Source organism: Sorghum bicolor, chromosome 4 (assembly GCF_000003195.3).
Source record: "Sorghum bicolor cultivar BTx623 chromosome 4, Sorghum_bicolor_NCBIv3, whole genome shotgun sequence".
NCBI classification, from domain to species: domain Eukaryota; kingdom Viridiplantae; phylum Streptophyta; class Magnoliopsida; order Poales; family Poaceae; genus Sorghum; species Sorghum bicolor.
The window spans coordinates 61,048,425-61,065,830 of record NC_012873.2 but is presented as its reverse complement, the minus strand read 5'-3'; the positions used below and the strand labels follow the sequence as shown (position 1 = coordinate 61,065,830).

Below are 17,406 nucleotides of genomic sequence, written 5' to 3'. Positions count from 1 at the left end.
CGGCGTTTTCACGCGCTGCTCCTAGCATTGTTGTTGTCCAGATGCGGATTGCTGCTGCTGCTAGTTCGTTCCTGGACGACGCATGACAGTTGGGTCAGTTGCAGAGTTGGGCCTTGTTTACTTCCACCCAAAATCCAAAAACTTTTCAAGATTCCTCGTCATATCGAATCTTTAGACACATGCATGGAGTATTAAATATAAACAAAAATAAAAACTAATTGCACAGTTTGGTCGAAATTTACGAGATGAATCTTTTGAACCCAATAATTACCACAAACAAACGAAAGTGCTACGGTGCCGCGAAAAAATTTCGCCGAGGAACTAAACAAGGCCTCGCTGCTCGACTACTCGTGAGTTTATGCTAAAAAGCATGCACCGGCAACTATGCACACACTGGAGCTGACAAGCCGCAGGTCGGTATAATTCAGAGAGGACCGGTAATTTGGGAAAATTTTGGTCAGAGAAGTCAGAAGGCCATTTGTTGTTCCTAAAATCTTTACGAATGCATTGAGCATTAAATATAAATAAAAATAAAAACTAATTACATAATTACCTGTAATTTGGGAGACAAATCTTTTAAGACTAGTTAGTTTATAATTAAAAAATATTTGTCAAATACGAACAAAAGTGCTACATTATCTATTTTGTAAAAAAAATTTAGAACTAAGCAAGGCCTTAACAAGTTGCTGTTGCAAAGTCTTCAGGTAATTGATGTATGGCGTTTGATCTTGTGCAGCTATGTACTACTACTCCGTACGTATATATTCATGTCGTTTGCTGATGCGACACGTTGAAAAAGTGGCGATCGGTTGCTGTCAAATGCCATCACTTCATCTAACGACCGGCATCCAGATCAGGCAGGAGATTCGTGACATATATGTGGATCACCTGTAAAATCTGGTGCTACTATTAAGAAACACCTCTGTCTTTCAATGAATTGCGCCGTGCCGTAGTTGCCTAGATAACCCATACTGTACTATGCATTTGTTGTCAGAAACGCTGCCGCCGAACGTGGTAATAAACCGTACGTACAGTACTCTAGCCACAGCTGCTAGTAGAAGTAAACAACAATATGGGAATCTTTCCTGGTGAGAGATCTTACGCACACTGTCATGGATATTTGGAGACGACTTTTGCGTGAAAAGAAAATAGTACTACAGTAGCGATTAGCGAAGAGATCGACGGGACAGTACTACGTACTCAAGCAATTGTCTGTAGAAATGGACAAAGTTAGAGCGTAATGATATTGTGGAGCATCATCGTCATCTTTAGCCTGCTGGTGATATGATTGTTTTTTTTAATCTAAGCCGATGACTAAATAATGCTTGCCAAAAAGCGCGTCGAGAGAAACGAATTAGGCCTTGTTCCGTTCAAAAAAAATTGTTTTTGGTACTGTAGCATTTTTATTTTTATTTGGCGAATATTGTCTAATCATGAAGTAACTAAACTCAAAAGATTCATCTCTCAATTTACAGACAACCCGTGTAATTAGTTTTTATTTTCATCTATATTTAATGCTCTATGTATGTATGTGTCGCAAGATTCGATATTACGTAGAATCTTGAAAAGTTTTTGTTTTTTGAGGTGAACTAAACAAGACCTTAATCAAACCGCTAATACAAGCAGGACACCTAAAAAAGTTCACGTCACCTAACTCCGATCTGTAGCAAGATGAGCACTCGCGTAGGTCGGAACATCAAGATTCCAGCAGACCATCGGGATAGTACACTGTAGCCTCGGCTCGATCAACGATCAGGTTACTCCCGTCCCATGGCATGCATGGCCACGCCATCCTGGAAGAGTGGACGAGAGCACGTACGCGTGAGCAGTTGACGCAACGAGCGAGGCGCGCGGCAGCCAGACGCACCAGTACGTGCTGCACCACACCACCACGCCCAGCCAACCCCCGGCTTGGTCCGGGCCTGATCTCGGCTCGCCTAGTGCCCCCGGTGCGCGCGTGCCCTCCGGGAGCGAGCGTAGCTCTCCACTCCTCTCGTACTGTGCCGTCAGCCCGTCAGCCAGCAACCCGGCGGCACGCCGCCTCGACCGCACTACTGTAGCCAGTAGTAGGCGTGAGCAGCGAGCCGCGCGCGCATGCATGGCGCGCAGCAGCTACACGCCCCCGTCCCCCACTGAACCGTGTCGGCAGGCGGCACTGCGACAGCTAGCCCAGGTGAAAATCCTGCGAGCAAGAGCCGCTGGCTAGCGGCGGCGGCAGAGCGCCGGCCGGGCCGGGGTCCCGTACGCGCGCGCGCGCGGCCCAGGAGCAAATGCGGCGCGTGACACCGGTTTGGGCGGTGCAGCCACGCGCGCGCGCGCGAGCGGACGAGCTCGGGACCGGTAGCTTTCTTTGTTTTTTTCTTTGTTTTCCACGCGCCGGCGTGGGCGTGTGTCGGCGAGCGTGGATTTAATTCGCACGGCGGATCGAGCGTCCTGTCGCGACGGCACCGCGCGCGGTGAAGCTGATGCGGCGTCGTTCGCGCGGCGCGGTCACGAATGGCGGCACCACGCTGCGGCTTAGCTAGCTGCAACCCCGCTCCAGATTGGAGCCGGCCGGGCGGACCGGCGCGTGGGTGGGACAGGTGCAGGTTGGTCGGCGCGTCGCCTAGTCTCGTCTCGCGTCGCGTCCGTGCTGGCGCGGCGCCGGGTGCGTTGATTAGCTCTAGCTTGGGGTATGCCGGCCGCGCGCGGCGCGCCGTGTCGCGATCAATATATGCAAATCAAACGCACACGTGTGTTGGGTTGTCGATTCTGTTCAGATTCTGTGTCCTCGGACCGATCCGCTCGTGCGCTATCCGCCGAGATCATGACAGGCCTATAGTGACACTGTAGTACTCCTCCAAACTTTAGAATGATCTTAAGTCAAAATTTTTAAAGTTTAACCAATCCAATTTTTTTTTTAAAAAAAACTAAAATTTATAATATAAAATTACTATTATTAGATTTATTAAAAAATATATTTTCATAAGATATATTTTTATTGTAGATGTTATTATTCTTTTCTATAAAGTTAGAAGCTTAACTGGCATGGATTTTAGAAATTGATTCTTTTACTAAACAATATACAGAAACAACCCAGGCCGTCATCGATCTTCGGTCGCTAGTCGCTGCCCAGCGGCAGGTCACTTCACAAAGTTTGACCGGAGCATGCGTGTGTCGACTGCCGATCGATACACGATAGATGCTAGCTAGAAGAACAACCATGATGCGATCAAGTAGTTGTTGCTTTGTGGGTAAACAAGGCCAAAAGAGGTGTTCATCAAGTCCCAAACCATCATTCCCTCCCATTACCACTCCAACCTTTCTGCGATAATCATATCATATGCCCCCAAAAGGCCAAAAGCCTAAGCTGCCGCATAAGAATGCACCAGCATATCATCGTCGACGTCGACCTTATGCAGAAAACTATAGCACAACACGAGAGGAAAATGCGCGAGGAGAAAGTCGAGAAACGAGGCCCACAAACCGCCGGCCGTTTGCAGGTCAGTTTTCCCGTGTCCAAATCGTATCACCACACTACAGAGCACAGATGGTATAGTCCCAGGTCCCAATCGGATCGCAATCCGTGGCTGGCCTCTTGGGCTGGCTGGCTGGCTGCCCGTCGTCGTCACCGGCCGACAGAGCGTGCGGGCTGGGTTGAAATCAGGCGCTAGCCTGCGCGGTTTCTGTCCCGCCTTGTCGTATGCGAGCGGTGTCTATGTCAAGTGAAAGGCATGTCGAATGTGCTGCGCGTTGGGAGCACGTTGCAGATCTACAGTTCCACTCGAAATCGAGCTGCTTTCGACCGGGCTGTTTGATCGTGAATAACTGTACTGTCCGTGCATCACGATTTTGCGCAGATACGTATATGTGTGGATGTACGAAGCGAAAGGTTTGGTGTTGGCATTTGGCAACTACTGTAGTACGAAAATTGTTCCCACGACGAACGCAGAAGTCCACTAGAGGAGAAGTGGATTAATTGGCTTGGCCAGGCCTCGCAATTTTGCTCTGAACCTCTGAAGGAGTGAGATTGGTCTTATAATAGGCCCGGAAAGGCCTTTCATTCATACACGAGGCCCGGAAAAGACTTAAAGGGCCGAGATTTGGATGTCTTCCCCCATGATGAGGCCAGATTATTTTCGTCGCTCAAGAGGGCCGGATTAAAATAGTGCTACGCCCGGCCCATGAGGGCTTTCGATGTCTTCCCCCTCCCGTTGTCCCCGGCACTCAGGAAAACAAGTACAGGAGTGTCTTTAAAGAAAAATGGGAAACAAGTACAGGACAGGGACAGGGACTCCAAACCCACACTTCCAAATCCGAAGCATGTTGTTCGTGCAGCGAAGACGACAATACCGTTGCTAATTCGTACTAAGCGTTACCCAAAAGGACCTGTAATCTCACTAGCAATATTTAGCAAAAGCCGAGACAGCGGCTGCAAGGAGCCAAGCAAAGGACCGAAGTCTGAAGGGGGGGCTCGGACCACGCGAAGCGGCAAGTCTGCCTGGAACTCTGGATACTAGAGACTTGAGAACAAAGCGTTCGCTGCTACCGAAGCGAGGAGCGCGTACTATCGGTCCCGGTCCGCTACCGTTTCAGACTGCAACGCCTTGGATGCGTAGACGACCCATGAACCGGAGAGGCTAGCGAATATACAAGGACACATCACACAGATCATTCTGTACTGAACATCGCTGCCGCTGCGACGTTCGTTCGTTACGAGGCCACCTTGGCCCTATGGCCTTGTGGGGAGTCCCTGTGGAGTCTTCTGTCTCACTGTCTGGGGACCCGGCAATGCAGCCCTAGTTGACGGCCCCACATAGCAGTAGGGCAGATGGAACTACCATGACAGTTTTGTGCCAGCCACGGCGCGCTACACACACTGCTCCATTTTGTACAACCATAGCTTTGTATAGGGCACACAAAAAAACAAAAAACTTTTCAAGATTTTTCGTAACATCAAATCTCACCGGCACATGCATGAGATATTAAATATAAACAAAAACAAAAACTATTGAGTTTACCTGTAAATCGTGAGATGAGTTTTTTAAGCCTAATTGATCTATGATTGAACAATAATTATTAAATAAAAACGAAAATACTACAAAACAAAAAATCCAAAAAAATTCGGAAATGAACAAGGCCTATATACGGCAATCTGGATTCTAAAGCACTTATTTGTGCTAATGTTTTAGGTCTTGTTTAGATGTAATTTTTTTGGATTTTAACACTGTATCATTTTAAATTGTATTTAATAAATATTGTCTAATCATAGACTAATTATGCTTAAAAGATTCGTCTCTCGATTTATAGATAAATTGTACAATTAATTATTTTTAATATATATTTAATTCTCTATGTATATACCGTAAGATTCAATAAGACGAAGAATTTTATAATTTTTTTGGTTTTCGAGTGCATCTAAATAAGGGCCTGTTTAGATTGGGAACGAAAATTTTTTGGGTGTCACATCGGATATGTCGGAAGGATGTCGGGAGGGATTTTTAGAAACTAATAAAAAAACAAATTACATAGCTCGTCAGGAACTGCAAGACAAATTTATTAAGCATAATTAATCTGTCATTAGCATATGTGGGTTACTGTAGCACTTAAGGCTAATCATGGAGTAACTAGTCTTAAAAGATTCGTCTCGCGATTCTTAACTAAACTGTGTAATTAGTTTATTTTTTATCTACATTTAATGTTCCATGCATGTGTCCAAAGATTCGATGAGATGGATGAAAAAATTTTGGTAGGAAACTAAACAGAGCCTAAGTCATCTTGAATGGAGCAATAGTTGTTAGGCGTTGTCTTTTTCGTTTTCTATGGAAACCAAAAAATGGGTCCTCAAGAACCGTGACCACAGGAGCTACTGCTACTCGGTGCGACCTGGCATAGCGGGCAAAGTGCCTCTGGCATGCGGTACTAGACGCCGTAGCCGTAGCGGCTTTGCCGGCCGGCGCGTCCAAACCTGAGGTGACAACACGGGCATACACCTACGCCCTGACACTGACAGCCAGGAATCTCTCGAGTGCGGGACTGGCGGAGCGCGACGCGCGACCGCAGCAGCTCGGCCCAACAAAGCAGCGGCAACTCGGCGTGACGCGACCACATTGTGCCCTACAGAATGCGGCATCATGCCACTGCGTTGCGGTCGCCGAAATGGAAGCAGTCGCAGCCGCACTCCGCAGGCCAGGCCAGGCCCCCTGTACGACCCAACCCATACATAGGGCCTTGTTTATCTCACACCAAAAAATCAAAATCTTTCTAAAATTTTCCGTCACATCGAATCTTAGGTTACATGCATAAAGCATTAAATATAGACGAAAATAAAATATAATTACACAGTTTGCTTGTAAATCACGAGATGAATCTTTTGACCTAGTTACTCCATAATTAGATAATTTTGTTAAATAAAAATGAAAATGCTACCGTTTCGAAATCCGAAATCTTTTCGGAACTAAACAACGTCTAGATTGCGAAGAACCCATATGACCCTTTGCAATTTCGGCCTTGTTTAGTTCCGAAAAGTGAAAAGTTTTCGATACTGTAGCACTTTCGTTTGTTTGTGACAAATATTATCCAATCATGGACTAACTAGTATCAAAAGATTTGTCTTGTGATTTACAGTTAAACTGTGTTATTAGTTTTTGTTTTCGTCTATATTCAATGTTTCATGCATGTGCCACAAGATTCGATGTGACGGAGAATTTTGAAAACTTTTTGGTTTTCAGGGTGAACTAAAGCCTTGTTTACTTCCAAAATTTTTGGCAAAATGAGCACGGTAGCAATTTCGTTTGTATTTGACAGATATTGTTCAATCATGGACTAACTAGGCTCAAAAGATTCGTCTCGTCAATTCCGACCAAACTGTGCAATTAATTTTTATTTTTATCTATATTTAATACTTCATGGATACGTCTAAAGATTCGATGTGACGGGGAATCTGAAAAATTTTGCAAAATTTTTGGGAACTAAACAAGGCCTAAACAAGGCTTTCAATTTCATCTCATTGCATCTCTAAGAGCAACTCCAACAGTTTTGCTATTCATGTTATGGAGGCCTTTTAGAACTTTTATAGTAGAAAAATAGGCTTCAACATATGTGTTATTTGGTTTTGTAAAATAGAAAGTTTGCTATTCCTTGATTTTCGCTCGCCATAGCCAACCACTGGCATATGCTCGTCATAGCCAACCACTGGCACTAGCTATATGATAGCAAGCTGTTGTGAACCTCTTCTTTTTTAAGAAGTTATATATTTTACAAAATAACTAAACATTAGAATTTGACTACTAAGTTTAGCTAAGCTCTTGGAGATGCTCTAATCCTCAGCTAACTCGTTGCTGCCGCCGCGCGCTGTCGGGTCTGGGGCTCACCGAGTTGCCATGAGAAACGGATCTGATCGACCTTAATTCTGTTGAGCGACAGCAGCTGTTAACATTTCTTGAAGCAATGCGGCATGCAAAGCCTATACTACTACTCTCTTATCATCGGTCGAATCGATAGAGTGGTGGTGGTGGTAGTACTTGCATCACGTCTCAATAGGGAGGATGCATCATGACTGGTTCCACGTCCCTAAATGTTGTAGGCCTAATGATCGTGCCCGGGGTTCATGTGGGCGTGAACTTATGATGGAAAGAGCAATGCCCTTAGGCGTATGACGGACAGGGCCTAAGGTCTACTCCCTCTGTTCTCCACAGAGAAAGGTATTATGGGATTTATTTAAAGCACAAAAAAAAAGATCAAAAAATTGGCTTCAATACCCCTTAAACAGTGCTGAACAATGCAAAATCAGTATCAAACAACGCTATTTTTTTTAATTTTATGATGTCTTTCTTTATGAAGAGCCGAGAGTAAGACCCCTTCTGATATGACCGTGTTTTTATTGAAACTGTTTTTAAAATTGATTGGTAAAATAACTCTCCGTAGCATGTCAAATTAAAGAGAGCTAAGAGAAGCTACTTTTTTTAGCTACATCCAATGTTAACCTCTTCTAAGACCGAGTTTTAAGAAACATAGTTTGAGCAGTGTTTCATTTTAAACAGTTTGATAAAACAAAACAGCTCCTAAAGCCACCGGTGAAGTTGTGCAAAAGAGGCTTAAGAGTTAAGTCACACCTTCTACTCAAGCTGCCCTTGGGCAATTTTTATGGAGCCATAGCGTCTATTTGCATTTCTTGCTTCTGTCCTTGTAACGCGTGTACTTCAAGCTGATCCAGTCACAAGACGAGCTCACCGCCAAGTCTCAAGTCTCAACCATGAAACGTGTATCATGACTAGTTCCACGTTCCTACATATCCTATTGTCCAAGACCTAATAATCGTGCTCGCAAATTCATCATCTAAACCGGATTCAGGTGGACGTGAACACATGATGGAAAAAAGAACAATGCCCTTAGAGTATGAATGAACAGGCTAAGACGTCAGTGTCACGGTCACCTCAAGGGAAGGAATTTGGCGAAGGGGCCTGGAGGAGGCAACAGCGTCGGCATGCCCAAGAAAGGTGACCAGTCAAGAGGGGGGCGCTCATTCCCCGGCGCCCCCACAATCTGCTAAAGCGGACGGGGAAAAGCAATCAAAGAGACCAACAACAAAGCAGCGATCGACGATCGACGTCCGCCCCTGTGCCCGCGCCGCGCCGGGCCGGGCCGGGCCGCCGGGCCCTCTTCTTCTGCCTGAGTGCCTGCTCGCTAACTTGCTGCCGCCGCGGTTGCTTTGATCCAATGCAACGTCCAAAAGCAAAAGCAACAGCACACAGGCCACAGGGGACACAACAAACACAGGGAGTGAGCGAGAGAGATGCCAGGGCCAGGCGGCTGCTGCAGTCTGCAGACGTTATTCCAAGCTCGCATTGAACTGCTCCAAAGGGATCCCAAAGCACCAGCCTTTCTCGCGGTCCGATGCGTTCAAAGATCTCTGCGAAAACAAAAGAATGAGAGGAGGGATTGGGAAAGGAAAGACGGGGCGGGGCGGGGCGGCATCATCATGCCATGCCATGCCAGCAGCTGAGTCCTGCTCGAGCACTTGGCTTGTGAGAAGGAAGAAAAAAAAATGCAACGGACATGTTGCTCGGTTCAAATCGGCGCCTTCGGCTGCTCCCTCCCATCATAATATAAGGACCACACACTCCCCCTCAGTGCCCATGAGTGCGACACCCAAACGGCCGAACCATTGCTTAGAGGGAGAGAGAGCAGGGGAGTGACCATTTCTTCGAGGGAGAGCGTGGGTAGTAGTAGTAGCAGCAGCAGCAGCAGCAGCTTGAGAGAAGGAACTAGCTGGCTGAGAGAAGCAAAGGACATGGCTTCCTTGCCTGATCCCACGGTGTACTACCCCGCGTCCTCTAACGCCATCCTGCGCGCGCAGCCGTCGTCCACCGCGGCGGCGTCCAAGGGCTCGTTCGGCCCGGTCTTCGCCGTGCTCGCGGTGATCTCCTTCCTCGCCGTGGCCGCCTGCGTCGTCGGCAGGCTTTGCGGCCGCCGGCTCTCCAGGAAGAGGTCCGCCGACCAGGACTTCTACGGCTCCGACGCCGTTGGCGGCGACCTGGAGAAGGGCTTCGAGATCAAGTACCCGACGATGAAGCCCATGGCGAGCTCTCGCGCCATGATCCACGACATCGACGACGGCTTCGAGATCAAGTTCGCGCCGGGGAAGCCTGCGGCGTGGAAGAACGACAGCAAGGCCGACAACAAGGGGCGTCAGCATCAGGTCCAGGTCCAGGTCCAGGGCCACGGCCAGCATCAGCTTCAGCATCAGCACCAGCAGCACCAGCTCGTTGGCATTCCCAAAGGCTACGCCGTGCCCAAGGAGTACGCGGGCTTCAGATACCCTGCGGAAGCCGTGGTCAGGCAGGGGCAAATAAGGGGCGGGGCATTCATTCCAGCAAAGCCTGGCACATGAACATATAGCAGCAGCTTAGGTTCACAACTCGATTGATTGATGTATCACATATGATACGTGGTACAATCTCTCATCATCCCTCGGGCGAACGATAGCGTTTTCATCTTCACTCTAGTTTTGGGGCGTACTGTGCAAAAGTTCCCTACGCGAACTAGTTCCAGGCACTTCCATATCGTGCTTTGTACATTGACCCATTATAAGCAGTGAAGAATATCTCATTCTCCAGTGACATGGCTTGTATAAAGCATCAATCATCGACAGGGTCCTGAGGAGCTTCAGTAGCATTCCGTTTTATGGTGATGACGGGGCATTCAGCATGCTTAACGCAGAACTCGCTCACCGTGCCCACGAAAACCCTACATGGAGCAACAAAAAAAACCATTCAGATTCGGTGCAAGTAAATTTCCTGTAGATTTTTCTTACTGGAATTAACCGTAAATATAGTAGTAGCATCCAGATGAATATGATGCTCCGATGAATAGACTATGGCAACAAACTTGGGTATTGGATTTCTCGTTATCAAATCAGAAAAACACATTATAGTTTACAAAACACACACTTGAATTTAGCTCATGTTCTTGAAGACAAAACTCCTCAAATCTGGTATAACCCAATTGCACAAAATTATACCTACTCTGCATATGTTCCCATCATCTATAGTTCATAGTGACTGAGCAATACCATGCGACACCACCACCACCAAGGTAAATAAAACATTGACTGATGAAAGAGTTGCAGAGAAGTCATATATAACTAAACGAAATTAGATCCCAAATGCACCTTCAAGCGGGATATGAAAAAATCTTCAAGACTCACCAGAAATTTAGCAAAGTAGATGAAGGTGTCCATGAGGATTACACAACTAGTTCTAGACAGACTGTCATTACATATCAGGAGATATAATCAGCCCTACATGCATATATAATAGGCCACTAAATTGCGAGATTTTTCTATTAGTACATTATCTGAAAGTATACCAAAGGAGTGTTTATTGTTAGGATTAGTGCATATGGCTTTCACAGTAGGCAAGCTACACTGCTTATTTATTTGTACGGCACATTCTTATCTAGGGTGCACGAATATCAAAAGGCATTGGCATAATCATATGAGGGCACTACAACATGCATGCACACAAATAATAATAACACAGAACAGCATCCTGCATTCACGAAAGTTGAGAAACACACTATCGTGAGATGATTTGAGCACCATCACAACCAAAGTGAAAAGGATGACAGGATCATAACAAAGGCAATAATTACACTTCACTAGAAGCAGCATGGCAAAGTAGACAAAAGAAAGTGTCCTGATTTTCCTTTTCATATATGGTACCTTTTCTATTTCAAAATATTGTGATGAAAAAAAGTTGTTTGTATGGTTGGTGACTGTTTTGGTTTTAAACTAAGATTCCATTATAAAGGAAAATCTTAAACCTATTGCTTTTTTACAAGATAATCCTTGTTACAAAGGATGATGTGCAACTCAGGCCATCAGAATATGGGACAACTCAAAAGAGTCCAATGGTATTATTAAGTGTTACTGGAGCAAGAAAGATTTCTAGGTCACAATCAGACCTTATTAGTTTATTCAGAAATCAGATTCAGTACCTTACAAGGCTAAAGTGCATATATCATTCTAATTTCTAAGATGTTACAGAAACATCATACCACTAATTGACAGTTCACAAATGAAACATAGGATTTCATGTTCTAATGCCCTTATCTACAGTTGACATATTACAGTGAGGCTCAACAAATTCAACATTAACTGTGCTTTTAGATGTTAGCTGCGATCCTTTTCTTAATTGACATGGTACTCACATAAATCCAAAGGAAAAACATTTGCCCTTTTTTTAATCTTTTGTTCCACTTGATTGAAGCTTCTAATGCAATATGCAAACTTTCGTTGTTTCTGCCCACTTTCCTAGGTTTATCTAGAACTATATAAGCAAAATACTCAATACAAATTTACAAAAAGAGGTAACTAGTTAGCATCTGACAATTTTAAAATGAATACTGATATTTAAGGATAATCCCTCAACAACCTGAAAGTCATATACTCATATGCTTTTGAACAACTTGCAAATAGAAAGAGGCTACATGGTGCTAACAGGTTTATTCTGTTTTGAAATAGAGCCATATTAAGTCCACTAGAAAAAGTGCACCATTTTCCTAGTGCTACATCAAGGTACTAAATAATAGAGACAGAGAAAAGCAAGATGCTGATAATTCCTGCTTCTAACCACCAGACATGTTCATATGATGGGCCAAATGGCCAAGCCAAGCACAGGCTTTATTGAGACTAAGCTTGAGGCCAGGGCGCCAGGAACAGATCCCAGAAAAGCCCAAATATTGATATGTATTAGTTTTAGATAAAAACTCATTGTTTTCCATAAAATATTTCCAGAAACTATTGGTAAGTGCCAAAACATTTTATTTACTATTTCTCAGAATATATTGGTAAAAGCTTCATTCTGGGCCTCAACTACAATTAAATCAAGTGACCAAGCAACAACAAACACACTTAACCATAGATCCTTGGATAATTAAAGCGCAAGGGGAATGTAATAAGAGATATGGAGCACAATGATCAGGGAGCGGCATAATGTGGGAGGTTGAATCACCGCATCATGCATTTTTCTGTATATGCCATTCTGAATAAAATGCTATGCAATATGGCTGAAACACTGAGTCATGCTCATATATAATACCTCTGAAATGGCCCAAGGCCCCTACTTCCCACAACTAGAAGGTCAGGCTGGACTCTCTTCACTTCGCTGCAGATAACCTCCTTTGGATCCCCATGTCTGATCCATGCCTCGCATTTTATCTGCAACAAAAATTAGACATAAAGACCATTATGCACCAAAGAGGCGATCGTTGCCAGATGGAGCCTTCCCAACAGATGAAAATCAGTAAACTTTATGAGCAATAACCAAGTTCAATTACCCCTAACTGATGGCATTGGTTTACAAAGTACTCAAGCAAATGAAGCCCTCTTATCTTGTCTCTCCGCTTCATTTGGTGGAAGTCCTCCGGCGAAGCATAGATGCTATCCATGTCATCAAATCCTTTTGATTGGCATCAAAACAAAACAAAAAAGGTCTTGTATTGAGATACAAAATAAGTGATGCATTAAAGTTTCAGGCAAGTATCCAATATTCACCCATTGTACAGAAAGAAACTGGGAAAATATTTTAAAACCACTAAGGATTAATGCATGTTCCAGAAATCTTGTTTCAGTTCATACAATGGACACTGGGAAAACACAAAAGGTTACCAAAGTTCATTGGATAAATAATTAACTGATTTCTGAACTACTGCAACAGAAGATCCTGAACCCAATGTCATTACTAAGGAAGTTAGTAGTAATTTAGTAGATGAATCGTGTTGTCCAGTACAACATCATTCTCAAACTAGCTGAGTTTGTAACGAATCTTTTACTGACCAGGAGTTCAGAACCAAACATATAAAACACATCAGACCTAAGCCTAAAAAAATCCCAAACACATGTACCATAAAATATGTCTGTTCTAACTTTATTGTATCAGCTATACAATGCTATAACATAAAATCTGAGTAAGAGCAAAAGAAGCATTCTGTCCATATATATAATCACTGATTTTCTTCATCTTGCAGTCTAGCGCAGATGGTAGAGCAACAGCAAAAGAAAAGATATGAGAACAAACAAAGCAAAGAAATTAAGGCACCGAGAGAAGTGCCATATAAACATCCATGATGCAGAAATCCTCTGTTCAGTTTCTCGTATCAGCTAAAGTGCATCGTGATCCCCCTAAAAAAAAATCCTAACAGACAGGTTTTTTGACACAGAGAGCTATTGATCTCAAAATAGGATGAAAAGATGGTATAAAGAAATAGGGTAAAAGAGGTAAATGCTGCTGCTACAGTAACAATTCTCAAAAGGCCAGAAAGAGTAAAGGAGTAACAAAATTCTTCATAGCAGAAACAGAGCAAAGTGATATGGTATACAGATGTCTCAAAATAAAGGAAAAGCATATGGCGCCAAGGGGGGTCTGGAGCCCTCATTAGCTAAAGGACTAAAATACCATGTTGCAATGTTTCAAAAATCATCACAAAAATCATGTATGTAGTACACCTAAAGTTAATTGTAGCCACAACAATTCAGATTGAAATTCATCTTTGATGCTGAGATTTTTTTTAAAAAAAACAGAAGTGTCACTGCCAGCACATGATGAACAGTGCCAGGTTGATTGCTTGTCTATTTTGTTTCTTGGCATCTAGGATGAATCTCAAACTGAATTGTTGTGGGTATACTTAACTTTATGTGTACCACATAAATGTTTTTTGTGATGATTTTTGAAACATTGCAACATGGTATTTTAGCTAACGAGGGCGCCAGCCCCCTGGGAACCAAATCTGCACTCCAAAATAAATAGGTGAAGTTGTTAGGTTATCGGAACCCAAGCTGGACAATATCATGTGATTTGATGACAAAGGGATGGTCTGAAGGAGGTAAACAGAAATCAGAATGGAAGCCACGTTGTAAGGGCATTATGAATGTAGTTGGAGATGAGAACAAAAAGATGCACACAAGCACAAGCAGTAGCACGATACTACCTATCCAATCACAAACAAACAATACCATGTTCATGTATGAAAGAGTCATATTTGCAATATCATTAAGCATTTGCCTACATGAATGATTGCAATACAAAATATTGATTCAAAATAACATAAACATCCACATATTAAAAGCACTCTTTGTCAAAATGCCATCCTTCCCCAAAAAGGCAAAAAACAAATACTAGTACAAGGAGTCCGCATTTTGTCAAAGTAGAAACTGAGGGGCATTTTTTTCCATTTTATTTCAACCAACAGGCTAGTCCTGCATATATCATTTCGAGTAGAGGGAAACACTACAGCCATACAAGTATACAAATTCTGATACACCAGCATCCCATCTTAACCATAGGAGCCAAACCATTTAGGATCAAGTAAATTGTCAGAACCAATGTGCTGATTCTTTCTTATCTCTAACTTGCTGAAAAATCAAATGGTGAAATTAGCCACCAAAGACGAGATATTCAATGCAGCAGCCAAATTCTGATTGAGGCATGCCAAATCCAGAATTCCAGATGCCACGCCACCTAACAGCAACCAATGCATAGTCCCAAGTCCCAACAGACTAGAACCTAACTCAAGAGATCGTAACATTGGCTAGTCCTGAAACAGAACAAGTTACACAAAAAAAAAGTTCCTAGCTGTAGAGCACGCAGAAAAATTTGGATGCTGTGATAGAATACAATGACTCAACACATCAGAAGATGAAATCAAAACTGTCATACACAGGTGATGGCTTTTTGTAAAAAGATTTTGATGCGGCATTTACAGAAATAATCCTACCTGTTACAGAATGTCTTGTCATCGCCCTTTCCAGCTTGGTATTGGATATCGTTTCTGCTATTTAGTCAATCTTAAGATTATTTTTGTAATTGCTGGAGCAAATGATTTTTGGAAGAAGAAAAAAAATCCTACGCGGGCTGCAACATTTCGCGGATTAATCTACATAGACAGTGAGGTTGCAGTAAGGACAACATTAACCAATACTATCAGTGCGTGCACGGGGAAGAGCTAGTATCCACAGTTGCACACAGCACACAACGAGACATGCCCAAATCACATACTTAATCAGTACCAACGCGAACGCGTGAATCGAGGGAGAAAACACACATTTCGCGTGATTTCGCCGAGTAGCACGTGCGCGGCATAATAGCGGGCAAGTCAGCAGGGAAAGCGAGTGTACTTACCGTCCTCGTCGGGGACCTGAACGTGGATGAAGAGGAAGTGGAAGCCCCCGGGGTTGGAGCGGACGAGCTTGGAGAGCGTCCAGTCGAAGGCGGTGCGGCAGCTGATGGAGGGGTGCGGGTACCCCTTGAGCGACGACTCGTTCACCGCCATCATCACTCTCGTCGGCGCCGACGAGTCCGCCATTGCAGCGCACGCACGCCTCGCTCGCTCGCTCGGGCTGCCTTCCTCGTCAAGAAGAGGAGAAGTTTTGGGGGAAATTTTGAGCAGATGACAAAAGGCAGGCCCACCTATTTCTTTCTTCACATCGGCAACGTAATACTTAATACCCCAATTTTGCTAAGTCTACGCTGGAATCAACCAAGCAAAGCCGCCTTGCCCTCGGGTCCGAATCTTCTTCTGTTTCTTTTCCTTTGCTACGGTGTAGGTTTTGTTTATATCTTTAAGAGATTAACTAAATTATTTTTAAAGGTAAATTTAATTATTGTTGAAGAAAAATATTTCCAACAGACTTTATAAATGACTCTTCAAATTTAGTAGCTTTCTATCCCACCTTATTCGCTTTCTACTTTTGATAGCCTACCTCACTAGCCATCCTTTACAGAGTCTATTGGAGTACTCTAATATTTTTTTATCAAATCTATTTTAGAGAATAGCTAAATCAGTAATTTTGGCTAGTGCTTTTGGCTAATCTCTTGAAGATGCTCTGTTCCTAAAAAATTTGCAAAATTTTTTAGATTCTCGTCACATCAAATCTTATGGCACATGCATAAAGCACTAAATATAGATAAAAATAATAATTAATTACATAGTTTTTCTGTAATTTGCGAGACGAATTTTTTGAGCATAATTAGTCCATGATTGAAAAATATTTGTCAAATATAAACCAGTGGCGAATCTAGCCGAAAACATCGTTGGGGTCATCGGGGTCAACTTCACTATATGATATAAATTTTTGTAAGTCCAAATAGTAATTTACAAAGGATTATAGATCGATACTATCATGCATTGTGTCACATATTTATTTCAAAAGACGTTTTATATTAACAAAGAGTCTAAGGTTTATCATAGTTTATGCCGCTTCCTCGAAAACACATTAAAAAATAAGGCCATGTTTAGTTGAAGACTTTGCTAAAAAATCCTTATGTTTGGATGCATTAGAGCTAATTTTATCTAATTTTTAGCTAGCTAAATATCTCTTGTATCTAGACATGTCTTAAATTTAATCAATAAGTACAATTCTGGATGTACGAATACAATTGACGAATAGTGAATGGTTCCAAAATCTCATAGAATGGGATTCAATGTATATATAGATTGTATAAATAAATCATTTAATATTGTTTTTTTATTAAGTGACCAAACGGAATCAGTTAACTTTGTTCCAAAATTAATTCCCTAGTTTTGATGTATATAAAGGGAACTACGGAGAGACATGAAAAAAAGGTACTCTCATGCCTTCTCTTTTCTTCGTTGCTTCCATGGCACCATCTGGTTGTATATAACATCATAGTTTTTCAACTTTTTTGTCTTAAAAAATACAATTCTAAATTTAAACAAGTCAAAAAGTTTAAGTTTGATCAATTTTATAGAAGATGTTATCATGAATTATGTCTCTAGATGAGCTTAATTTGTTATAAAGTTTTAGTATGAAAAATAACAAGCGTGGGAAATATAAGATTAGCATGTATTATTAGTTTTTTTAGGTAAGGCTCTTATGCAAGTGTTTTTTTCTTTCTTCCATAAGTT

General features: G+C 42.9%; 2 protein-coding genes across 2 annotated transcripts; one reads left to right on the top strand and one right to left on the bottom strand.

Annotated features, from left to right (window-relative positions):
- On the top strand, nt 8,716–10,100 carry LOC8073851. Its single transcript, XM_002454371.2, has one exon. The coding sequence runs from the start codon at nt 9,272–9,274 to the stop codon at nt 9,869–9,871; it is 600 nt and encodes a 199-aa protein (XP_002454416.1). The 5' UTR covers nt 8,716–9,271; the 3' UTR covers nt 9,872–10,100.
- LOC8073154 (universal stress protein A-like protein) lies at nt 9,849–16,032 on the bottom strand. Its single transcript, XM_002452627.2, has 4 exons — nt 15,660–16,032; nt 12,820–12,941; nt 12,582–12,700; nt 9,849–10,227 (listed from the first exon to the last, which is right to left on the bottom strand). The coding sequence occupies exons 1-4, from the start codon at nt 15,841–15,843 to the stop codon at nt 10,119–10,121; spliced, it is 534 nt and encodes a 177-aa protein (XP_002452672.1). The 5' UTR covers nt 15,844–16,032; the 3' UTR covers nt 9,849–10,118.

Bases quoted from the DNA above. Each gene is read 5' to 3' on its own strand.
- LOC8073154 (XM_002452627.2), bottom strand. From the start codon at position 15,843: ATGGCGGACTCGTCGGCGCCGACGAGAGTGATGATGGCGGTGAACGAG. The intron at 12,701-12,819 runs GTAATTGAACTT...TTTTTGTTGCAG, and splicing joins ACCAATGCCATCAGTTAGGG to ATAAAATGCGAGGCATGGAT. The intron at 10,228-12,581 runs GTATTATATATG...TGCTCCATGTAG, and splicing joins GGCCTTGGGCCATTTCAGAG to GGTTTTCGTGGGCACGGTGA.
- LOC8073851 (XM_002454371.2), top strand. From the start codon at position 9,272: ATGGCTTCCTTGCCTGATCCCACGGTGTACTACCCCGCGTCCTCTAAC.